The sequence below is a fragment of the Salvelinus alpinus genome, chromosome 4, assembly GCF_045679555.1.
Source record: "Salvelinus alpinus chromosome 4, SLU_Salpinus.1, whole genome shotgun sequence".
NCBI classification, from domain to species: domain Eukaryota; kingdom Metazoa; phylum Chordata; class Actinopteri; order Salmoniformes; family Salmonidae; genus Salvelinus; species Salvelinus alpinus.
Genome location: NC_092089.1, coordinates 19,549,649 through 19,570,860, shown reverse-complemented (window position 1 = coordinate 19,570,860; position 21,212 = coordinate 19,549,649). Strand labels below are relative to the sequence as shown.

General features: G+C 44.2%; 2 protein-coding genes across 2 annotated transcripts; both read left to right on the top strand.

The window, feature by feature from the left end:
- The first annotated feature begins 12,158 nt into the window (after window positions 1-12,158).
- LOC139572943 (hairy/enhancer-of-split related with YRPW motif protein 1-like) lies at window positions 12,159-14,502 on the top strand. Its single transcript, XM_071395840.1, has 5 exons — window positions 12,159-12,367; window positions 12,595-12,670; window positions 12,793-12,876; window positions 13,030-13,111; window positions 13,267-14,502. Exons 1-5 carry the CDS (start codon window positions 12,279-12,281, stop codon window positions 13,896-13,898), a joined length of 963 nt encoding a protein of 320 aa, XP_071251941.1. The 5' UTR covers window positions 12,159-12,278; the 3' UTR covers window positions 13,899-14,502.
- A 4,457-nt stretch (window positions 14,503-18,959) lies between these two features.
- fabp4b (fatty acid binding protein 4b) lies at window positions 18,960-20,847 on the top strand. Its single transcript, XM_071395839.1, has 4 exons — window positions 18,960-19,151; window positions 19,260-19,432; window positions 19,557-19,658; window positions 20,654-20,847. Exons 1-4 carry the CDS (start codon window positions 19,079-19,081, stop codon window positions 20,705-20,707), a joined length of 402 nt encoding a protein of 133 aa, XP_071251940.1. The 5' UTR covers window positions 18,960-19,078; the 3' UTR covers window positions 20,708-20,847.
- Window positions 20,848-21,212: the final 365 nt, after the last annotated feature.

Sequence of the window (21,212 nt, the reverse complement as noted above, 5' to 3'; positions counted from 1 at the left end):
TTGAATAGAGTCTTGTGTCTTTTAATCATTTAAAAATTAAATCCCACCTGTTCCAACAATTTCTAGTAAAAGGTGATCAGTCTTTCACAGGAAATTCTTAGGAATCAGGGCATTTTGACACCATTAAAATGTTTCCACTCCCCTTTCTTTAGGAACAACTTAAATACATTTTTCAAAAAATAATTCCATCATTCTGCATACCCAAATTGAAACTGAAGTGGAAAAAGCCCTTCCAATAAATCTACTAATGTATATTCATTCCCAGTACATGGTGCACTTACTAGTAAACCATAGCCAATAGCACACAGGGACTGGACTCACTTATCCAGAACTCTATTTATTAGCCTTATCCAGATATTTTTATTTTTAAAGCGTCTGACTTTAATTAACTGCTTTCCACAGTAATGCAGACTCCAATGATATTTTGACCAGAGAAGATTAAACCCTTTTTCTTTCCTGGAAAAGAAAGTATACATATCGTTAATTTCACAACGTCAGCTTTTAATCTGCAAATAGTTTTTATTCCATAAACGTCTTAACATTTTTCAGAGAATGACGGTATAGAATGTCTAACAATTAAAATTCCATCTGTACTCTACTATATGTCAAGTCAAACGTGATCTAATACTTCTTCTTGACCACATATAAACTGTAATCTCTATGAACCACTCATTGTTCGCTCAGAGACAATACACCGCCAAGTAAAAATTCCATTCACACTAACCTCAAACCGATTAGTTGTTTGTTAATTTGACAAGGAAATAAACTCTCGTATATCGGCATTTCCTGCTACCGCACTAAGTTCTAGTGTCACCTTACACTAATTTTCCCCATAACCCGCTATATCCATATTCAAAACAGGGAGCTATTTTCTTATTTGTTTTTAGATATTGTCAATAGTTCTACTAATCACCCGCACGTCTGCGAGGACGAGTGGAACCACATTTGTCTTTTATAGTAATGTATTTGCTGATGATAGAATGTTACCGGGTAATGGCGTCCCCCATTATCCAGTTTTTTCATATTCAATCCGAATTTATTCTTTGTTTTGACACCTTTTTTAGTAATTCTACTATGGTCGCTTATTACTTTATCACATCAGTGTTTTTATCCTTGATTACAACTTATTTTACTTCAATGTTTCTTAATTTCGTTCCCTCTGCCTAATAGCAGTTAACAGCACCCTTCCTCAACGTTCTACTCTATTCACAGGAAGGCTGTGAGCTCCCTCTTCTGGACGTTCTGCCTACACACACACAACTTGTCTTTCCTAATGTTCTATTTTTACACAGATCCACTCATTTCTTACAACATTCTCATTCATCCTTTTTATTTTTCACCTGTTCATTCAATCCCTTTGTTTTTACCTCAAAACAACTTAGTCTTTCTTTATTGACTTAATTCACTTCCTCCTACATAAGCCTAGACTGCTAAGATTTCTACAATATGACGAGACTACTGTCTAATCGGATCAGCTTGTCTTCATATCCTATTCAACCCCCAATACTTATCTTTTCTTCTATTATTAGAGTAGTATTGTGGCGTGACCTACTGAATTACCAAACCCTGGTAGCTAGACAGAGCGGTTTTTTATTCGCAGGATTTCTTTTGCATTTGAACGCCGCACAATCGGGCCAACGTTTTTCCTGCACCTACTACTTCACCCATACAGTCCTCCTTTCAGAGCGGAAACTATGAATATTTATTTAACTACTGATTTATGTTTTGACCGTATAAGTTACTTTTGCAGTTGAACGCCGCACAATCGGGCCAACGTTTTCCTACAACCTACTGATTTATGCTTTGACCGTATAAGCTACTTTTGCAGTTGAACGCCGCACAATCAGGCCAACGTTTTCCTACAACCTACTGATTTATGCTTTGACCGTATAAGCTACTTTTGCAGTTGAACGCCGCACAATCGGGCTAACGTTTTCCTACAACCTACTGATTTATGCTTTGACCGTATCAGCTACTAGTTGTAGCCCTGCGCCTGAGCCCAGCCGCTCAACTAGAGAGTACAAACAGTTGCGCCGATCAGCCCACACAAGGCTGCTCAAAATGAATGGTCCGACGAGAGGGGCAGTCCGAATCACACACACCCGACACGAGTCGCCCGCTCAGGTTGACTGAGGTGTGTTTACGCACATCCCAAAACAGATCCTGATACGGTCGAACCCGGCCAAGCAGAATCAGACGGAACAACTCCCCCAATCAAACCAGACACATGAACCTGTCTCGAGCAGTCCAACCAGAACAAATGCCCGCTCCCCCCAGCCAAACACCCGACACAAGCAAAGTTCACAGTTCCAGTTCACTCAATCTCTAGACATGCGCATTCATACAAAACCCAAACTCACACATGCATGCACATTTATTTGAATTCAAAAGTTCTTTCGTTTTTATCGTTTTTAGGAAATTTGAGAGAGAGACCTACATGACATTCCTCCCGCTGAGACAGGACTCTGAAGCAATCTACACAAACATTTCAACTATTGTAAGAACTTGCTTACCGTATATAGTTGGGTGGCCACCTCTGTTTGTTAGATTGTCCAAAGAACCCGTCAGCCAAGAACGTCTCCGTCCCTGTCACTCCTGGCTAGCTCGCCAAATATGTCGTAGAAAATCATTTCAAATACAACGCTTATCAGAACTTGTAAATTCAATCATGCTCTTTATTACAACTGTACAGCCCACTGGCATGTCCCCGCGGAACACACCCCGCGGAACACACCCCGCGGCACACACACCGCGGAACACCCCTCCATTTCCCAGAGCCTTAGCTCCTATATTTATACACACATAGCACTATGTCCATCCCTTATGCAAATGAAGTCTCCCTTCTCAAGTCATTCGCCACCACTATCCTCTAGTTCAAGCTTCCCGCTTGTTCACGCCCAATAACGCCCACATCTGCTCTCAGCTAGACTACAATGGTGGCCGGACCCTCCATCCTAGTGTGTCAGCAGATTCTGTGTCTCTTCCTTTCATCAATGTGTCAATGCACTTTGCCCCCATTGGAATCAGCAGATTCAGCCCTATAGGCCTTCTTTTTAGAAGCAGCTGACTATGGATCCCTCTATCTTTAGTGTGTCAGCATAATGTGTCAATGTACTCTTTGTTTTGTTTGCCTTTATTGGAATCAGCAGATTCTGTCCTATAAACCTCTGTGTAGAAGCAGCTGACTATGAATCTCTTTATCATTAGTGTCAGGTCAGCAGACCATGTGTTCTCTCCCTTTCATTAGTGTCAGGTCAGCAGACCATGTGTCTCCCTTTCATTACTGTGATCTATTTTTAATGTTCAGCCATTTTATACATCTATGTGCTGTCCTATACATCTCATTTACTCCTACAGTAGCAGGTCTAGTCTCTCTCTATAGTAACAGGTCCTGTCTCTTTCTGTCTCCAGTCTCTCTCTGTATAGTAGCAGGTCCAGTCTCTCTCTATATAGTAGCAGGTCCAGTCTCTCTCACTCTATAGTAACAGGTCCAGTCTCACTCTATAGTAACAGGTCCTGTCTCTTTCTGTCTCCAGTCTCTCTCTGTATAGTAGCAGGTCCAGTCTCTCTCTATATAGTAGCAGGTCCAGTCTCTCTCTATACAGTAGCAGGTCCAGTCTCTCTCTATATAGTAGCAGGTCCAGTCTCTCTCTATACAGTAGCAGGTCCAGTCTCTCTCTATATAGTAGCAGGTCCAGTCTCTCTCTATATAGTAGCAGGTCCAGTCTCTCTCTATATAGCAGCAGGTCCAGTCTCTCTCTATATAGTAGCAGGTCCAGTCTCTCTCTATATAGTAGCAGGTCCAGTCTCTCTCTATACAGTAGCAGGTCCAGTCTCTCTCTATATAGCAGCAGGTCCAGTCTCTCTCTATATAGTAGCAGGTCCAGTCTCTCTCTCTATATAGTAGCAGGTCCAGTCTCTTTATATATAGTAGCAGGTCCAGTCTCTTACTTCGTGATCTTAGCCAGCCAGAGTTACGTTTCACTCCAGTTTTAGTTTTTGCCATTTTCCCATTGATATGCAAACATTGTTTTTCCGGAATGTAGGTCGGGGGACAATGTGTGGCCTCAAAAGCTGTTTGCTCTTTGGTCCTCACTTCCCTGGTGAGGACTTCACGTGCTGTCTCCTGTTGTGCTGGTTTGGGAACCAGTCTTTAGGGCTGCCTTGCCTGCCTTCCAACCATTGTGTCGTTGCTTAAGGCTGGATGCTGGTAGTAGGTGTGTCCGATTACTGTGTGCCTGCTTGTGGTGTGATCTGAACTCTGTTACAGGGGAGATATGGCAGTAGGTTTGGAAGAAGGCACCAAGTCTACCAAACATACATATTGTGTTGCCAATACTTTGTGTTTAAAATATATATTTTTTATTTTGGGTTAATGGTTTGAATAGTTTATGAAAACTTTCTTTGAAGATTCTAGAATTCAAGAGAAGGTTAGTGTTTAAGTTAAAGGCACCCTATTTGCTACATGCCCTGTGAGCCCTGGTCCAACGTAGTGCACTATATGTAGGGTTTAGGGACTGGGATGCCATTTAGGACGTGTCCATGTGATGTCACTGGTGTGTAACCTGAGGAGCTGTCTTCAAATCAAAACAAACCTTTGACTAAACAGAGGAACACGGAAGTGAACACATCCTCCTTTACAAGGCTTCACCTGTCCAGAAACCACGCATATTACAAGGCCTTATCTCACCAAATACCACCGCAGACTAAAATTAATGGATGCTTTTACAAGGCCTTATCTCACCAAATACCACCGCAGACTAAAATTAATGGATGCTTTTACAAGGCCTTATCTCACCAAATACCACCGCAGACTAAAATGGATGGATGCCAACAAAGGTAGGAAGGTGAACAGCGAGAAGGAAGGTGTATTTTGGTCTGATGGCTGGTAGGAATGGGTCTGGTCTGGTCCTGGTATAGAAACTGACTGACTGGGCGACCGGCCGCCTGTCGACCGACCGACACACATTATATTATAGACCCCTGGTGGATCAGAGTACAGACTGACTGACTGCTTGACTGACTGGGTACTGACTACCTGACTGGGTACTGACTGACTGACTGACTGACTGACTGACTGACTGACTGACTGCCTGCCTGGGTGTAAACTGGAACCAGTGGGAGGGAGACAGGAAGCTGTGGCCCACAGGATAACATTGTTGTACTGAGGGTGTCTGGGGGGACACAGGCAGGTTAGGAGCACCATGGGTAGCGCCGAGATGCATGTCTAAAGTTATGTCCCAAATAACACCCTATTCCCTATATAGTGCACTACTTTGACCAGAGACCTCATCAAAAGTAGTGCACTACATAGGAAATAGGGTGTTATTTGGGACACAGCCTCAAGTCTCTGGAGTCACTACGTGATATATTGTGTGGCATTTATTTACTCTTTTAAATGTCTTTGTCTATTTAGGATTCTAATTATTACATTAAATGAGAACTTTGAATTGTTGATTTACTAATGTGTTCTCTTACACTAGTAGGTTAAGAATGATGATCAAGAAATAAATCCTTACCATGCAGTCAGTCCACACACACACACACACACACACACACACACACACACACACACACACACACACACACACACACACACACACACACACACACACACACACACACACACACACACACACACACAAATTCAGCAGAGACCTCTCCTTATGCCTAACTCTCAGAAACCAGCTTTCACAGTGCTCACACACGTGTCTCGACATATCACACACACACACACACACACCCTTATTCTCTTGCAGTTGTTGCATGACAGATATAAGATGATAAGTCTTGATGGTGTGCACACAGGACGCAGGAGGCCTGTGAGTGCTTATGCTGCCGACAGACCCCACAGTCGACACAGTAAATCAACCCTGGGGAGGTTCCTGTGAGACTTATCTGCGTGTGTGTGTGTGTGTGTGTGTGTGTGTGTGTGTGTGTGTGTGTGTGTGTGTGTGTGTGTGTGTGTGTGTGTGTGTGTGTGTGTGTGTGTGTGTGTGTGTGTGTGTGTGTGTGTGTGTGTGTGTCACACTCAGCCAGCCAGAGAGGGCCTGTAGACGGGTGGGATAACGCTCACCGGGACCCGCTCACACGGAGATTGAGTTACCGCGGAATTAGCTCAGGGCTGTGGGAAGCAGCACCTCCTGAACACACACACACACACACACACACACACACACACACACACACACACACACACACACACACACACACACACACACACACACACACACACACACACACACACTCACTGAGACACACACACACACACACACACACTCACTGAGACACACACATACACACAAACAGTCACTAAGGGAAACCTGAGGGAAGACTGAAGAAGGCAGCTGGGCACACGCCAGTTCTCTAACAAATGCTTTCTGATAGCTTTTAACTTCCTGACTCTGCCTTGAGAAGCAGTATGAGGCTCATGGTCCATGGGATTCTTGGATTAGTTCATTATAATAGTTCTGGTGCCATATTTATAGTTCTTTACAGTAAGGTCATAATATTACAATCATGTAAAATAAAGACGAAGCAAATGAACTAAGGGCAAATTATTGCAAATCAGAAGACATAATTGTTCCAATGCCATGAGGGCAAACATCCAAGTATGCAGAAGAGATATAAGGGTTGAAATAGGTTTGCTGGGGAAAGTAACATAATTGGGTGGCTGGGGAAAGTAACATAATTGGTTTGCTGGGGAAAGCAACATAATAGGTTTGCTGGGGAAAGTAACATAATTGGTTTGCTGGGGAAAGCAACATAATTGGTTTGCTGGGGAAAGTAACAATTGGTTTGCTGGGAAAAGCAACATAATTGGTTTGCTGGGGAAAGTAACATAATTGGTTTGCTGGGTAAATCAACATAATTGGTTTGCTGGGGAAAGTAACATAATTGGTTTGCTGGGGAAAGCAACATAATTGGTTTGCTGGGGAAAGTAACAATTGGTTTGCTGGGAAAGCAACATAATAGGTTTGCTGGGGAAAGTAACATAATAGGTTTGCTGGGGAAAGAAACATAATTGGTTTGCTGGGGAAAGTACCAGAATAGGTTTGCTGGGGAAAGTAACATAATAGGTTTGCTGGGGAAAGTAACATAATAGGTTTGCTGGGGAAAGAAACATAATTGGTTTGCTGGGGAAAGTACCAGAATAGGTTTGCTGGGGAAAGTACCATAATTGGTTTGCTGGGGAAAGTACCATAATAGGTTTGCTGGGGAAAGTAACATAATTGTGTGTAATGAACACAAATAATTCAATACCAATACAGAAGGCCTTGACAGTAGTCAGTGTGAGGAGAACGGTTTGTGTCTGGGTAATGGAAACCATCTGACCACCAGTCTTGGCTAGGGTGTGTCCCAAATGGCACCCTAAAGTGTATATAGTGCACTACTTTTGACCAGGGTCGTGCAAAAGTAGTGCACTATATATGGAATAGGGTGCCATTTGTTACGATTGCATAGTGTAGATGTAGCAGCACCACCGTAGAGCCTGATTAGGGCTAACAGCTCCATAAACAGAGTTGGAGCGACGCCTCCAAAACCCACTGAGGCTCAGGGAAAAGTCACAGAGGGGCCATGTACGGCTTCTGTCTGGGGTCAAGGTAAAGCAAGTGGTTATCGTTGATCTGGCTGAGTTGTTAGGTCTGTGGACTGTTCTGCCAAACGCCTGTCAGAACTCCCTAAGCATTCTGGAATATAGAGAGAATAACACAGGGAGGCTGTCCAGGGAGGCTGTCTAGGGAGGCCGTCCAGGAGTCCGTCCAGGAGGCCGTTCAGGGAGGCCGTCCAGGGAGGCTGTCCAGGGAGGCTGTCCAGGGAGGCTGTCCAGGGAGACTGTCCAGGGAGACTGTCCAGGGAAGCCGTTCAGGGAGACCGTCCAGGAAGACAGTCCAGCGGAGGCTGTCTAGGGAGACTGTCCAGGGTGGCAGTCCAGGGAGGCTGTCCAGTGAGGCTGTCCAGGGAGGCTGTCCAGGGAGACTGTCCAGGGAGACTGTCCAGGGAAGCCGTTCAGGGAGACCGTCCAGGAAGACAGTCCAGAGAGTCCGTCCAGGGAGGCCGTCCAGGAGACCGTCCAGGGAGGCCGTCCAGGGAAGCCGTTCAGGGAGACCGTCCAGAGAGACAGTCCAGGGAGTCCGTCCAGGAGACCGTCCAGGGAGGCCGTCCAGGAGACCGTCCAGGGAGGCCGTCCAGGGAAGCCGTTCAGGGAGACCGTCCAGGAAGACAGTCCAAGGAGTCCGTTCAGGGAGACCGTCCAGGAAGAGAATCCAGGGAGTCCGTTCAGGGAGACCGTCCAGGAAGAGAGTCCAGGAGTCCGTCCAGGGAGGTGTCCAGGGGAGGCCGTCCAGGGAGGCCGTCCAGGGGAGGCTGTCTAGGGAGACTGTCCAGGGAGGCAGTCCAGGGGGACTGTTCAGGGAGGCAGGCGAGGGAGACTGTTCAGGGCGGCTGTCCAGGGAGTCTGTCCAGCAGGGAGACTGTCCAGCAGGGAGAATGTCCAGCAGGGAGACTGTCCAGCAGGGAGACTGTCCAGCAGGGAGACTGTCCAGCAGGGAGACTGTCCAGCAGGGAGACAGTACAGCAGGGAGACTGTCCAGCAGGGAGACTGTCCAGCAGGGAGACTGTCCAGCAGGGAGACTGTACAGCAGGGAGACTGTCCAGCAGGGAGACTGTACAGCAGGGAGACTGTACAGCAGGGAGACTGTACAGCAGGGAGACTGTACAGGGGAGCAGGAAGGGATATGACTGTTTTACACCGCTGCATTACACACACATGTCAAGCTCTATAATTTGGCCAGTGTGGAAATGTAAGTATTTGGTGCAGTTGGTCAGGACTTGATGGGAGTGGGTGTGTATGTGTGTATGTGTGTGTGTGTGTGTGTGTGTGTGTGTGTGTGTGTGTGTGTGTGTGTGTGTGTGTGTGTGTGTGTGTGTGTGTGTGTGTGTGTGTGTGTGTGTGTGTGTGTGTGTGTGTGTGTGTGTGTGTGTGTGTGTGTGTGTGTGCGTGCAGTTGCTCCTTGGAATCAACTCCAAGTGCCAACAAGTTAACAACTGAGCTGATGGACAGGCCAGGGAAACAGGTGCTCTCCTCCAAGGTGCTGCTGGGAACAGAACAGAGACAGACAGGGGAGAGACCTGCTCCAAGGTGCTGCTGGGAACACAACAGAGACAGACAGGGCAGAGACCTGCTCCAAGGTGCTGCTGGGAACAGAACAGAGACAGACAGGGGAGAGACCTGCTCCAAGGTGCTGCTGGGAACAGAACAGAGACAGACAGGGCAGAGACCTGCTCCAAGGTGCTGCTGGGAACAGAACAGAGACAGACAGGGGAGAGACCTGCTCCAAGGTGCTGCTGGGAACAGAACTGAGACAGACAGGGGAGAGACCTGCTCCAAGGTGCTGCTGGGAACAGAACAGAGACAGACAGGGGAGAGACCTGCTCCAAGGTGCTGCTGGGAACAGAACAGAGACAGACAGGGCAGAGACCTGCTCCAAGGTGCTGCTGGGAACAGAACAGAGACAGACAGGGGAGAGACCTGCTCCAAGGTGCTGCTGGGAACAGAACTGAGACAGACAGGGGAGAGACCTGCTCCAAGGTGCTGCTGGGAACAGAACAGAGACAGACAGGGGAGAGACCTGCTCCAAGGTGCTGCTGGGAACAGAACAGAGACAGACAGGGGAGAGACCTGCTCCAAGGTGCTGCTGGGAACAGAACAGAGACAGACAGAGGAGAGACCTGCTCCAAGGTGCTGCTGGGAACAGAACAGAGACAGACAGGGCAGAGACCTGCTCCAAGGTGCTGCTGGGAACAGAACAGAGACAGACAGGGGAGAGACATGCTCCAAGGTGCTGCTGGGAACAGAACTGAGACAGACAGGGGAGAGACCTGCTCCAATGTGCTGCTGGGAACAGAACAGAGACAGACAGGGCAGAGACATGCTCCAAGGTGCTGCTGGGAACAGAACAGAGACAGACAGGGCAGAGACCTGCTCCAAGGTGCTGCTGGGAACAGAACAGAGACAGACAGGGGAGAGACCTGCTCCAAGGTGCTGCTGGGAACAGAACAGAGACAGACAGGGGAGAGACCTGCTCCAAGGTGCTGCTGGGAACAGAACAGAGACAGACAGGGGAGAGACCTGCTCCAAGGTGCTGCTGGGAACAGAACAGAGACAGACAGGGCAGAGACCTGCTCCAAGGTGCTGCTGGGAACAGAACAGAGACAGACAGGGGAGAGACCTGCTCCAAGGTGCTGCTGGGAACAGAACAGAGACAGACAGGGGAGAGACCTGCTCCAAGGTGCTGCTGGGAACAGAACAGAGACAGACAGAGGAGAGACCTGCTCCAAGGTGCTGCTGGGAACAGAACAGAGACAGACAGGGGAGAGACCTGCTCCAAGGTGCTGCTGGGAACAGAACAGAGACAGACAGGGCAGAGACCTGCTCCAAGGTGCTTCTGGGAACAGAACAGAGACAGACAGGGGAGAGACCTGCTCCAAGGTGCTGCTGGGAACAGAACAGAGACAGACAGGGGAGAGACCTGATCCAAGGTGCTGCTGGGAACAGAACTGAGACAGACGGGGCAGAGACATGCTCCAAGGTGCTGCTAGGAACAGAACAGAGACAGACAACTGTTGATTCAACTCTGGAGAAACATCTAGTTTTGCCCATGGTAAAGATCTGTCAGTGTCATGCTTTTCTTTCTCCAATTACTGGCTGAATGTTTCCTAGGCGAGGGGTGCCATTCAGGCTCCTTGAGCCAGTCAATTCACCTGGTTGCTCTTCAGAACAGGGAACTTCCTAGAAGTGCTTGGCAACTGAAGCAACAAGAGCCACTGGGGCCTCCAGTCTGATCAATGCTGCTGTTGACCCACACAGCTGACAGCATACAATGAACAACACACTCTGCCTAATGGCCCATGAGTCCTGTTACACATCAGTGAAGAAGGCGAGGGCTCTTGGGCTAATGGTTCCTGTGGCCCCTGACTGGGAGCTCAACAGGGGGGCTGAGGACAGACTGACAGGCTGGCTGCCTGGGAGTCTTGGTTTGAGCCCCAAGTGGCACCCCTATAGGGATCTGGTCAAAAGTAGTGTTACGTTTCCAATGGTGAATGAAGGAGTCAGGCGCAGAGAGCAGGGTAGCTTCGAGCAAGTGGATATACTTTAATATTCCAAAATAGAATATAAACGAGACGGCTACGCCACATAACAAAAGGGCGCGTCAACATCCAGTCCACAAATAAACAAGGACAAAATCCACACGAATACAAACACCACAAACAGAATAACAACACCGCACAAAAGCCAGCGGGCCTACTGCCCTTAAATAGCCTACCCACAAAACTAAACTCAAAACAGGTGCACCCAATCAGCCCAAACTAACAGAAACAAAAGGAAAAGAATCGATGGCAGCTAGTAGGCCGGTGACGACGACCGCCGAGCACCGCCCGCAGAGGAAAAGGCACCATCTTCGGCGGGATTCGTGACAAGTAGTGCATTTTATGGAGAATAGCGTGCTATTTGGGACACATCCTTGAGGAGGTTAAAACGATTTATTGAGTGGTGATTGAAAATATATTCTGTGGGTTTTCTTAAAGCTGCAATATGTAACTTTTGGGCGACTTGACCAAATTCACATAGAAAATGGAGTTATAGATATGTCATTCTTGTTGAAAGCAAGTCTAAGAAGCGTTAGATCTGTTCTATGTGTGCTATTGCTATGCTTCCCGTTCTTATGTTTCCAATTGGCTCATTCATCTCCCCTCCTCTCCCTGTAACTATTCTCCAGGTCATTGCTGTAAATGAGAACCTGTTCTCAGTAAATTTACATTGTAAAATAAGGGTACAAAAAAATTTATGAAATAAAATAAAACATTTGTTTTTTTGCGTAAACTGAAATTAGGCGAACTATTAGAATTTTAGTGACCAGGAAATTGCGGAGCAATTTCTGCCTAGTGCATCTTTAACTAATGTTAGGCCTACATTTGGAGTCTACAGATTATATTTGTATCGCCCATACTGGCATCCAGAGAGGCCCCGCCCTCATTGAGCGAAAACAACAAAACATGTCACTCAAACGTCAGCTTGATTTTAATAGGCTTAGTACTTTTAGAGCGCGCCTATTCCCCACCCCTCTCATTTTAAGCTACATGGTCTGAAAATAATACCCTGAGAACAAGGCTTGACTTTAAACAGTTGCGCGGACACGTCGCTTTCACAGGACTTGCGGAGTTCACATTGAGGGACAATCTATACTGAATATTGCTACTTGGGATTCTGGAGCAAAATGAGACGAAATCACAATTACAGCTGTTCGTCTGATAGCGAACTTGATGACAATATAGAAGTGGAGAAGGACAGTGGTGACGAAAATGTGTATGTTGAAAATTCCGTTATGAAGAATAGGAAATCTTTTTTTTAATGAGAAAATCTATTTATTTGTAATTCTGATATAAGCCTAGTGTGTATTTTTTTGTGGTAGGCTAATCTAAATCACGCATCTCTACACATTTTATCTCTTGAAAACCAGGCTATGCGTGACAGAAGCCTATCGTCACCAATATGTTATTGAAACTAAATGAAAATTACTTTGATTATTTCAGAAACTTTGACTCTCCGCATGACTTGAAGTCACCCCCGAAAACCACTCAAACTCAAGCCAGAAAACGACGCAGAGGAGTGAGTATTACATTTCACTTGCGTAATTACGCACCAAATATTGCCATTATTAAGGTTCACCATCACCTTGATATGCTGTCGGAGACCCCAAAAATCATATTATACCTCGCTCTCATCCACAGATTATTGAGAAACGGCGACGTGACCGAATCAACAACAGCCTGACTGATCTCAGAAGACTTGTGCCAAGTGCGTTTGAGAAGCAGGTATGCTACAGTACAATTGAATATACCATACAGACCAATTGGATTCAGAGTATATTCATCTCAGTAGTCAACTTCCGCCTTTTCTACATCTTTGGTTAGGACTGTTATTTTACCAGTAACACAATCTAATCGAATGTTTGCCTTTTGTCACAGGGATCGTCAAAATTGGAAAAAGCAGAAATTTTGCAGATTACTGTGGATCATTTGAAGATGATCCATGCTGCCAGCGGACAAGGTGAGTCAATACCAAAACAATACAAAGATTTGATTTATGATGAAAGCCTGTAAAAAATATGTTGTGATAGGGAAACTTCTAGAAAAACTTCTGCATATTTGTAGGGAACTAGTAGTAGTTCCTGTTCCTGACCCTCTGCCTCCCTCTCCTGGTAGGGTATTTTGAAGCCCACGCCCGGGCCAAGGACTACCGCAGCCTGGGCTTCAGGGAGTGTCTGTCAGAGACGGCCCGTTACCTAAGCATCATGGAGGGCTGGAATAGTGTCGACCCACTCCGCGTACGCCTGGTCTCCCACCTCAACAACTACGCCTCTCAGAGAGACATCCACACTGTATTGACTGGACACCCTGGACAACTAGCCTGGGGCTCCGCTTTGAGGACTCCCTCCGCCCACCTGCAACACCCCCTCCTCTTACCACTCCCCCAGGGACGGACACTAGCCCCCCACAGTACCAGCAGCCCACCCTCCTCCTGCTCCATCTTCTCCTCCATGTCATCCCCCTGTTCTACTGATACCTCAGTGACCTCCAGACTCAGTGTGACGGCCCCCTCAGAGGCACTCAGGGTGCCCCCCAATGACAATCTACCCCTGGGGCTGGCTCTGCCAGTCTCAGCCTCCAAGCTCTCCCAACCACCACCCCTCCTCTCCTCCCTCTCCTCCCTGTCTGCCTTCTCCTTCAGTACTTTTCCCCTAGTGTCCCCGGCAGCCCTCAACTCAGCAGGCTCCTCCACAGCCCTGAGAAATCAGCCTTACAGGCCCTGGGGGACAGAGATCGGGGCCTTCTGAACTCTTGTGATCAGGACGGAATGCAACAGCTAAAATCCCCACCTCCCGCTAACCTGCCTCCCGCCAGTCTGCCTCCCGCCAACACTCCACAAACCCAGCAGGAGTACCTGGCTGTCTCATCTGTTTTTCCCCTCTGGCAATGAGGGGGATGGGGTGAGGCTAATGCCACCTCCCTTTGTCAGTACTGCTGTATAAAGGAACATAGATAACATAGTGTTCTATCCTATATGTTGTTATCATGAGTAATTAATGTTAAATGTTGTTGTGAGCCCAGGTATGGCCTCCAAGGTAGGAAAGGACTGACTATTGTTTCATGACCACTAACTGATTTCATTTAGTTTATTATCAGAGTGCACTAAGAGAAGGATTTTGGGGTATTTGTAGGTCAAATACAATATTGTAAAAAATATAACTCCTGCATCTTTGAAAGAGAATTAAGACATCTGCAACATAGCATAAATAGAGTTACACATGAACTGGATCTGCTAACACTTTAGTTATGTCTATATGGGATTGTCGAACATGCTTTATATAGAAAGCAACATTGAAATGAAAAAACCTAGTTTTGTAATATTTTTGTACCAATAAACTGAGTTTGTAAGAAGATAGTTTTTTTGATCAATGCTCAGGATTCATGTGTTTTACCTACAGTATGAGTTGTTGTGGGGCTTAGAGTATGTTGTCCACTTCCCACATCACTTGATTTTGACACAAGATTTTGGTTCTGGGTTGACGAGATTAGGGTTGGTCGAGACACAGTCTCCAAACTTCTTTTAACGCCATTGTTGCCTCCATGAATGCCCAGGAAGTGATTAAAAGAAAATCCTTGAGGAACTCATCAATGCCCCTTGACCCCACTCATATGGACTGGCCTGGTCTGACCCCACTAATATAGTCTGGTCTGGGCAGGAGACTATAGTAGGACCAAGACTGAGGTATAGATGGCAGCTGGATGACACATACTGAAGCCTGTAGACAACAGTAGATCACTTTTGACTAGGGCTCATGGGGTTCTGATCAAAAGTAGTGTACAGTAGGGAATAGGGTTCCATTTGGGACTCAATCACTCGATGTGCCCTTTAAGTTCCTGCTGTGGTAGTATGCAATTTATCCACTAGAGACCATTGGGTGTCAGTAGAAAACTAGTGATGGACACTTGCTGCAGCCAAATCATTAGTGTAAGGTTTATAGCGTCCCAGCGGAAAAATAAAAACATCATATCTCCAAAACTGAAACTTTTCAGGAAATGAAAAAAGAGCCATATTCTACCATTTATGAACATACAATCACACAACTTCAAAAAGCTATTTTGAAATGTATTTTATTGGACCTGGAGTCGTGAAGTGTTCAGCGTACATAAAGGAGAATCATGTTAATAGCAGTAACCATGCAGGTCCCTCAAGAGTTCTCTTCCCTCTCCTGTTCTTTACAATCTGTTACTCAGTCACACAAACTTTGTTGGATGAAAATATGGAGTTTTTCTGTGAAAAAATAAATAAAGACGTGGAATGTCGTTCAATATGGTGTTCATTGGCTCCATCTGCTGGCTCAATGGACCTCACTGCTTTACAAAAGAATAGAACAGAACAGAACAGAACAGAATAGAATAGAATAGAATAGAATAGAAAAGAATAGAACAGAACAGAACAGAATAGAATAGAATAGAATAGAAAAGAATAGAAAAGAATAGAACAGAATAGAACAGAACAGAATAGAACAGAACAGAACAGAACAGAACAGAACAGAATAGAATAGAAAAGAATAGAACAGAATAGAACAGAACAAAACAAAATAGAATAGAAAAGAATATAACAGAATTTAATAGAATTTGCAGGGTGGAGATAAAGTACCCCAGGATGAGTCATAATACCCATAAAAACTAGCGGTCAATCAAGGAAATGGTTCCAATAGTTTCCCCACCATTAATTTTTCCCATAGGGGATTTTAGAAACACTTAAAACAAGAGTTGTGTTTGGTGTAACCCTGGCGTGATTTTTGATAACTGTGTAAATCTCTCTGGGACAAGGTGACTTTTATCAATACATTTGCCTGTATTTACCACCCCAAAAAATGAAATGCTAATTAGTGGCTAATGTGTCTATCATAAAGAACTACATATGCCATGATGATCTGGACGGGACTGCTGAAACGAAGCAAAGGTAAGAATCTCTGGATTAGCTATCTAATGTTAGCTAAATGTAGTAATGAATAGATTAATAAATTGGAAAATTGTATTTAAATTGACAAATCTGTGAACTGTCTTGTGCACATTTTAAATTGACACAATACCTGTTAGCAAAGATGTCAGCTACAGATGACGTGCAGGATTTGTAGTCTTGCATGATACCGAGTCTAGGACCAAAAGATGAAGCTGGAGACTCATATCTCCTTCACTAGCTTTAAGCACCAGCTGTCAGAGCAGCTCACAGATCACTGCACCTGTACATAGCCCATCTGTAAATAGCCCACCCAACTACCTCATCCCCATACCATTTATTCATTTATCTTGCTCCTTTGCACCCCAGTATCTCTACTTGCTCATTCATCTTCTGCACATCTACCATTCCAGTGTTTAATTGCTATATTGTAATTACTTCGCCACCATGGCCTATTTATTGCCTTACCTCCCTTATCCTACCTCATTTCCACATGCTGTATACATACTTTTTTTTACTGTATTATTGACTGTTTGTTTGTTTATTCTATGTGTAACTGTGTTGTTGTATGTGTCGAACTGCTTTGCTTTATCTTGGCCAGGTCGCAGTTGCAAATGAGAACTTGTTCTCAACTAGTCTACCCGGTTAAATAAAGGTGAAATTAAAATTAAAATTAAAAAAAGGCTCCTCAACAGCTTCCACCCCCAAGCCATAAGACTGCTGAACAATTAATAAAATCGCCCGCCACCGGACAAATTACATTGACCCCCCCTTCCTTTTTGTACACTGCTACTACTTGCCTTTTATTATCTATGCATAGTCACTTCACCCCCACCTACAGTACATCTACAAATTACCTCAATTAACCTGTACCCCCGCACACTGACTCAGTACCGGTGCCCCCTGTATATAGCCTCGTTATTGTTATTCTTATTGTGTTACTTTGATTTATTACTTTTTATTTTAGTCTACTTGGTAAATATTTTCTTAACTCTTCTTGAACTGCACTGTTGGTTAAGGGCTTGTAAGTAAGCATTTCACGGTAAAGTCTACACTTGTTGTATTCGGTGCATGTGACAAATAAAGTTTGATTTGATTTGATGTCTAGTTTGATGCTAATTAGCATTTTAGAATCTGAGAGCAAATAGAGAAGAATATATTGATAAAAGTCACCTTGTCCGAACTTGATTGACATGGTTATCAAAACATCACGCCAGGGTAAGTCTACACGATACACAGCCCTTTATTTTAAGTGTTTCTAAAATCCCCTATGGGAAAAATGAATGGTGGAAAAACATTTGGAACCATTTCCCTGTTTGACCTCCAAGTTTAATGGGTATTATGACACCTCCACCGTGGGGCTCCTCTGTCCAGTGTCTGTGTTCTTTGCCCATCTTAATCTTTTATTGGCCAGTCTGAGATATGGCTTTTTCTTTGCAACTCTGCCTAGAAGGCCAGCATCCCGGCCTCTTCACTGTTGACGTTGAGACTGGTGTTTTGCGGGTACTATTTAATGAAGCTGCCAGTTGAGGACTTGTGAGGCGTCTGTTTCTCAAACTAGACACTCTAATGTACTTGTCCTCTTCTCAGTTGTGCACCGGGGCCTCCCACTCCTCTTTCTATTCCAGTTAGAGCCAGTTCACGCTGTTCTGTGAAGGGAGTAGTACACAGCGTTGTACGAGATCTTCAGTTTCTTGGCAATTTCTCACATGGAATAGCCTTCATTTCTCAGAACAAGAATAGAATTTCAGAAGAAAGGTTTTTGTTTCTGGCCATTTTGATGATGCTCCAGACACTCAAATGATGATGCTCCAGACACTCAACTAGTCTAAAGAATGACAGTTTTATTGCTTCTTTAATCATCACAACAGTTTTGAGCTGTGCTAACATAATTGCAAAAGGGTTTTCTAATGATCAATTAGCCTTTTCAAATGATATACTTGGATTAGCTAACACAACATGCCATAGGAACACAGGAGTGATGGTTGCTGATAATGGGCCTCTGTACGCCTATGTAGATATTCCATAAAACTTCTGCCGTTTCCAGCTACAATAGTCATTTACAACGTTAACAATGTCTACACTGTATTTCTGATCAATTTTATGTTATTTTAATGTGCAAAAAAATTGCTTTTCTTTCACAAACAAGGACATTTCTAAGTGACCCCAAACTTTTGAAGGGTAGTGTATATATTAAAATAAATAAAAAAGTGAAAAATATTTGTATTTATTTTATGTTTTTATGAATATCGCTAGCAATAATGGTATAAACTAAATGTGTATTACGTACCCACAGTAGAAAAGAGGAGAATATATTATTTTATAATTGTGTATGTTTTCTTTCTCCAATTCCTAATATTGAGCAAATCACACTTTCAAAGAGTGCCTGGAATAGGCTGCCATCGCTTCAAGAGCCGCTGGCTGCTGGTAGGCTTTCTTGACGTGTACATTCATTTTTGCCAACACATCCTTGTTGTCTTTAATCTCTGTTTTACCAGCTAAACAGCTGCTCTTAGCGAAAATGTTTTGGAGTTACCTTTCTAGCTAATTGGCTATGTTAGGATTTACACGTTCTCTTCCAATTAGGCTATCATGTGTTGAGGTCAAAACTATCTACCAAATCTATTCATTTGAAAATGTTGATTACTTCTCCTTGACATTGTCATTCACCTGATGATAAGACAAGATACAGTACGTGATGTTTTTAAATATATTTTTGCTAACATGTGATTGGGGTTCCTTGGTCTCCGGTTTGCCTGGCAGGGGGGTCTCTGGGTAAGAAAAGGTTGAAGACCCCTGCCAAAGACAGTGCAGTCTGTGCCCCTGCCCGAATATAATTTATACCCCGCCCCTCATCCTCTCCGTTTCCATGGAAGCACCAGTTATAGCACTTGATTGGCTTGCATGGGTAAGCACGTGCTAGGGGAGGCTTCAAATATGACAACGGGCCCAGATGTAATTATTGCAGAGTCGAAGTAGTGTGAGTTAACGTGGTTTGTGTAGCGATTAGCTAAAATTTACAACATGGTCGAGGCATTCGTTGGAACTTGGAAGATGACTTCCAGCGAGAATTTTGATGAATATATGAAGGCAATAGGTAAAGTCTTACCTTTTAAAATAAAGCTGTTTTTAATTAAAGACAATGTTGCATGTAGATCTAGAACCTTACAAAAGTTTGCTAGATAAATATCCGTTTGTTTCACAGGTGTGGGCTTTGCTACTCGGCAGATGGGGAATATGGCGAAGCCCAATTTGCTCTTCAGCATCGAAGACGGTGTAATATCAATGAAATCCCAGAGCACTTTCAAAACCACAGAGACCAAGTTTAAATTGAATGAAGAATTCGACGAGATGACTGCAGATGACAGGAAAACCAAGGTGGGTGCAGAATCCACACTATAGACATGCCGGTTGTTACAGTAGTGTGGTTTACATTTGACTTTTCTATTTATTTTTTAAAACTTGATGGAGTTGTGCCCTCTTGACACTTATCTATTTCCAGACTCTGGTGACCTTTGAGAAAGGAAAACTGGTGCAAAAACAGACTTGGGACGGCAAGACTACCACGCTCGAGCGGGAGTTGCAAGATGGAAAATTGATTGCGGTAAGGTTTAATCTCTTTATTGCTTTTCCCTTCTCTGCTTGGTTGGACATAAAATATGCCTTTTTGATTCGCGTATTTTGGAATATGTCCATGCTTGATATTGCAATATTGTTCAATGGTGCATGTTATCATCATTATGCAATACACGTTGTCATCCATCTCTTGCAAATTGCGTTCTCCCGGGGTCCAGCAAGGATGGCACGCGTTTTTACGCGCGGACGTGTTCAAAATGTCCTTTATAATTTTGGCTGGGAAGCGTGGCTTGATAAACAATTGCAGTCATGTGCAACACGCTACTTTTTTTTTAAACTAAAGGATTGATTGGTAATCGAGTGCTAATAAAACCAATGATTTACATAAACCCGGGATTACTGATGCATGTGTTGGCATTGCCATTGCGAGGCTTTGCTGCTGTTCGCCATATTGGCACTTTCCAGTAGGAGCAGTCCTCCATAGGAATGAATGGAATTCTACAGTATTTCAATGGAATGTTTTGGGGGGGGGGGTTGTAGTGGGGACAGTAACATCAGTTTTATAATGCACTATTTAGCTCACATAATTTCAAAGTGTCTGTTATAGAATGAATGAATATAGATTCCAACATATTTTATAATTGAGTACTAAGGTGCCTGCACAGTAGCATCAATACAGTGCCCCGGGCAGTCATCCAGGGTTTATACATCGTTGTATAAAACCTGTTAACTTATCTACGCTCTGTTCATTGCCCAACATTGTCAGTTCCCTTTTTATATTTGATATTTTAACTCCTACCCTGTCACATTTAGCTTATCTGATGATGCCCTTCAGTTTAAAGGAAGTTAACATGGTTTGGCTCATTCAGACTGCAGTTTAGTGGAACGACTAACTGACGCACTCAGGATGATTTGGTGGTTTGTTCATCACTGCGCACTGAATGTGTCATTACATTTTGAGTTTTAGGTTCTGACATGTGGTGTCATTGCATGACCTAAAGCGTGTACTGCTCTCTTTTCCAGAAATGTGTAATGGATGACGTGGTGGCGCTAAGGACCTATGAGAAAGAGGTGTGATTCCAGTCTGCTGATTTGAAGACCCAGCAAATCAAAAACATGCATATTATCTGTTCAATACCTACCATGTTAAATTCACTGACTACTCAATTGGTACCAAAATCCCATGAAGCTTTCAATAAAGTCAATTGTTTTCCTTAGTGAAGTGGTATTTCCTTCATTGCAATATGTAGGCCAGTTTGGAGGCTAAGGCCTATTCATTGAACTTAATCCATGTGGATTACAAACAGGCAAATCTCTGAAGGTCTATCCTGAGTACCTTGGTTGTAGGTGGTGCTAACATTCAATACATTTCAGTGTCAATTTTTCTCCAATAAATTAATGTTAGCTTGCTCTGAGTGCGCTACACTAAGTGTTCACTGCAAAATACATTGATTTCACAATGTACCTATTTTGTGGACTGGTGACCAAGTAGAATGTACAAAATTGACCTTTTGTCTACAATATTAAGCAAAAAATTACATGACTGACTAGTGGGGGGAAATTATTTTTATTGTGAAACTGC

Bases quoted from the DNA above. Each gene is read 5' to 3' on its own strand.
- LOC139572943 (XM_071395840.1), top strand. From the start codon at position 12,279: ATGAGACGAAATCACAATTACAGCTGTTCGTCTGATAGCGAACTTGAT. The intron at 12,877-13,029 runs GTATGCTACAGT...CTTTTGTCACAG, and splicing joins CAAGTGCGTTTGAGAAGCAG to GGATCGTCAAAATTGGAAAA. The intron at 13,112-13,266 runs GTGAGTCAATAC...CTCTCCTGGTAG, and splicing joins CCATGCTGCCAGCGGACAAG to GGTATTTTGAAGCCCACGCC.
- fabp4b (XM_071395839.1), top strand. From the start codon at position 19,079: ATGGTCGAGGCATTCGTTGGAACTTGGAAGATGACTTCCAGCGAGAAT. The intron at 19,152-19,259 runs GTAAAGTCTTAC...TTTGTTTCACAG, and splicing joins TGAATATATGAAGGCAATAG to GTGTGGGCTTTGCTACTCGG. The intron at 19,659-20,653 runs GTAAGGTTTAAT...TCTCTTTTCCAG, and splicing joins AAGATGGAAAATTGATTGCG to AAATGTGTAATGGATGACGT.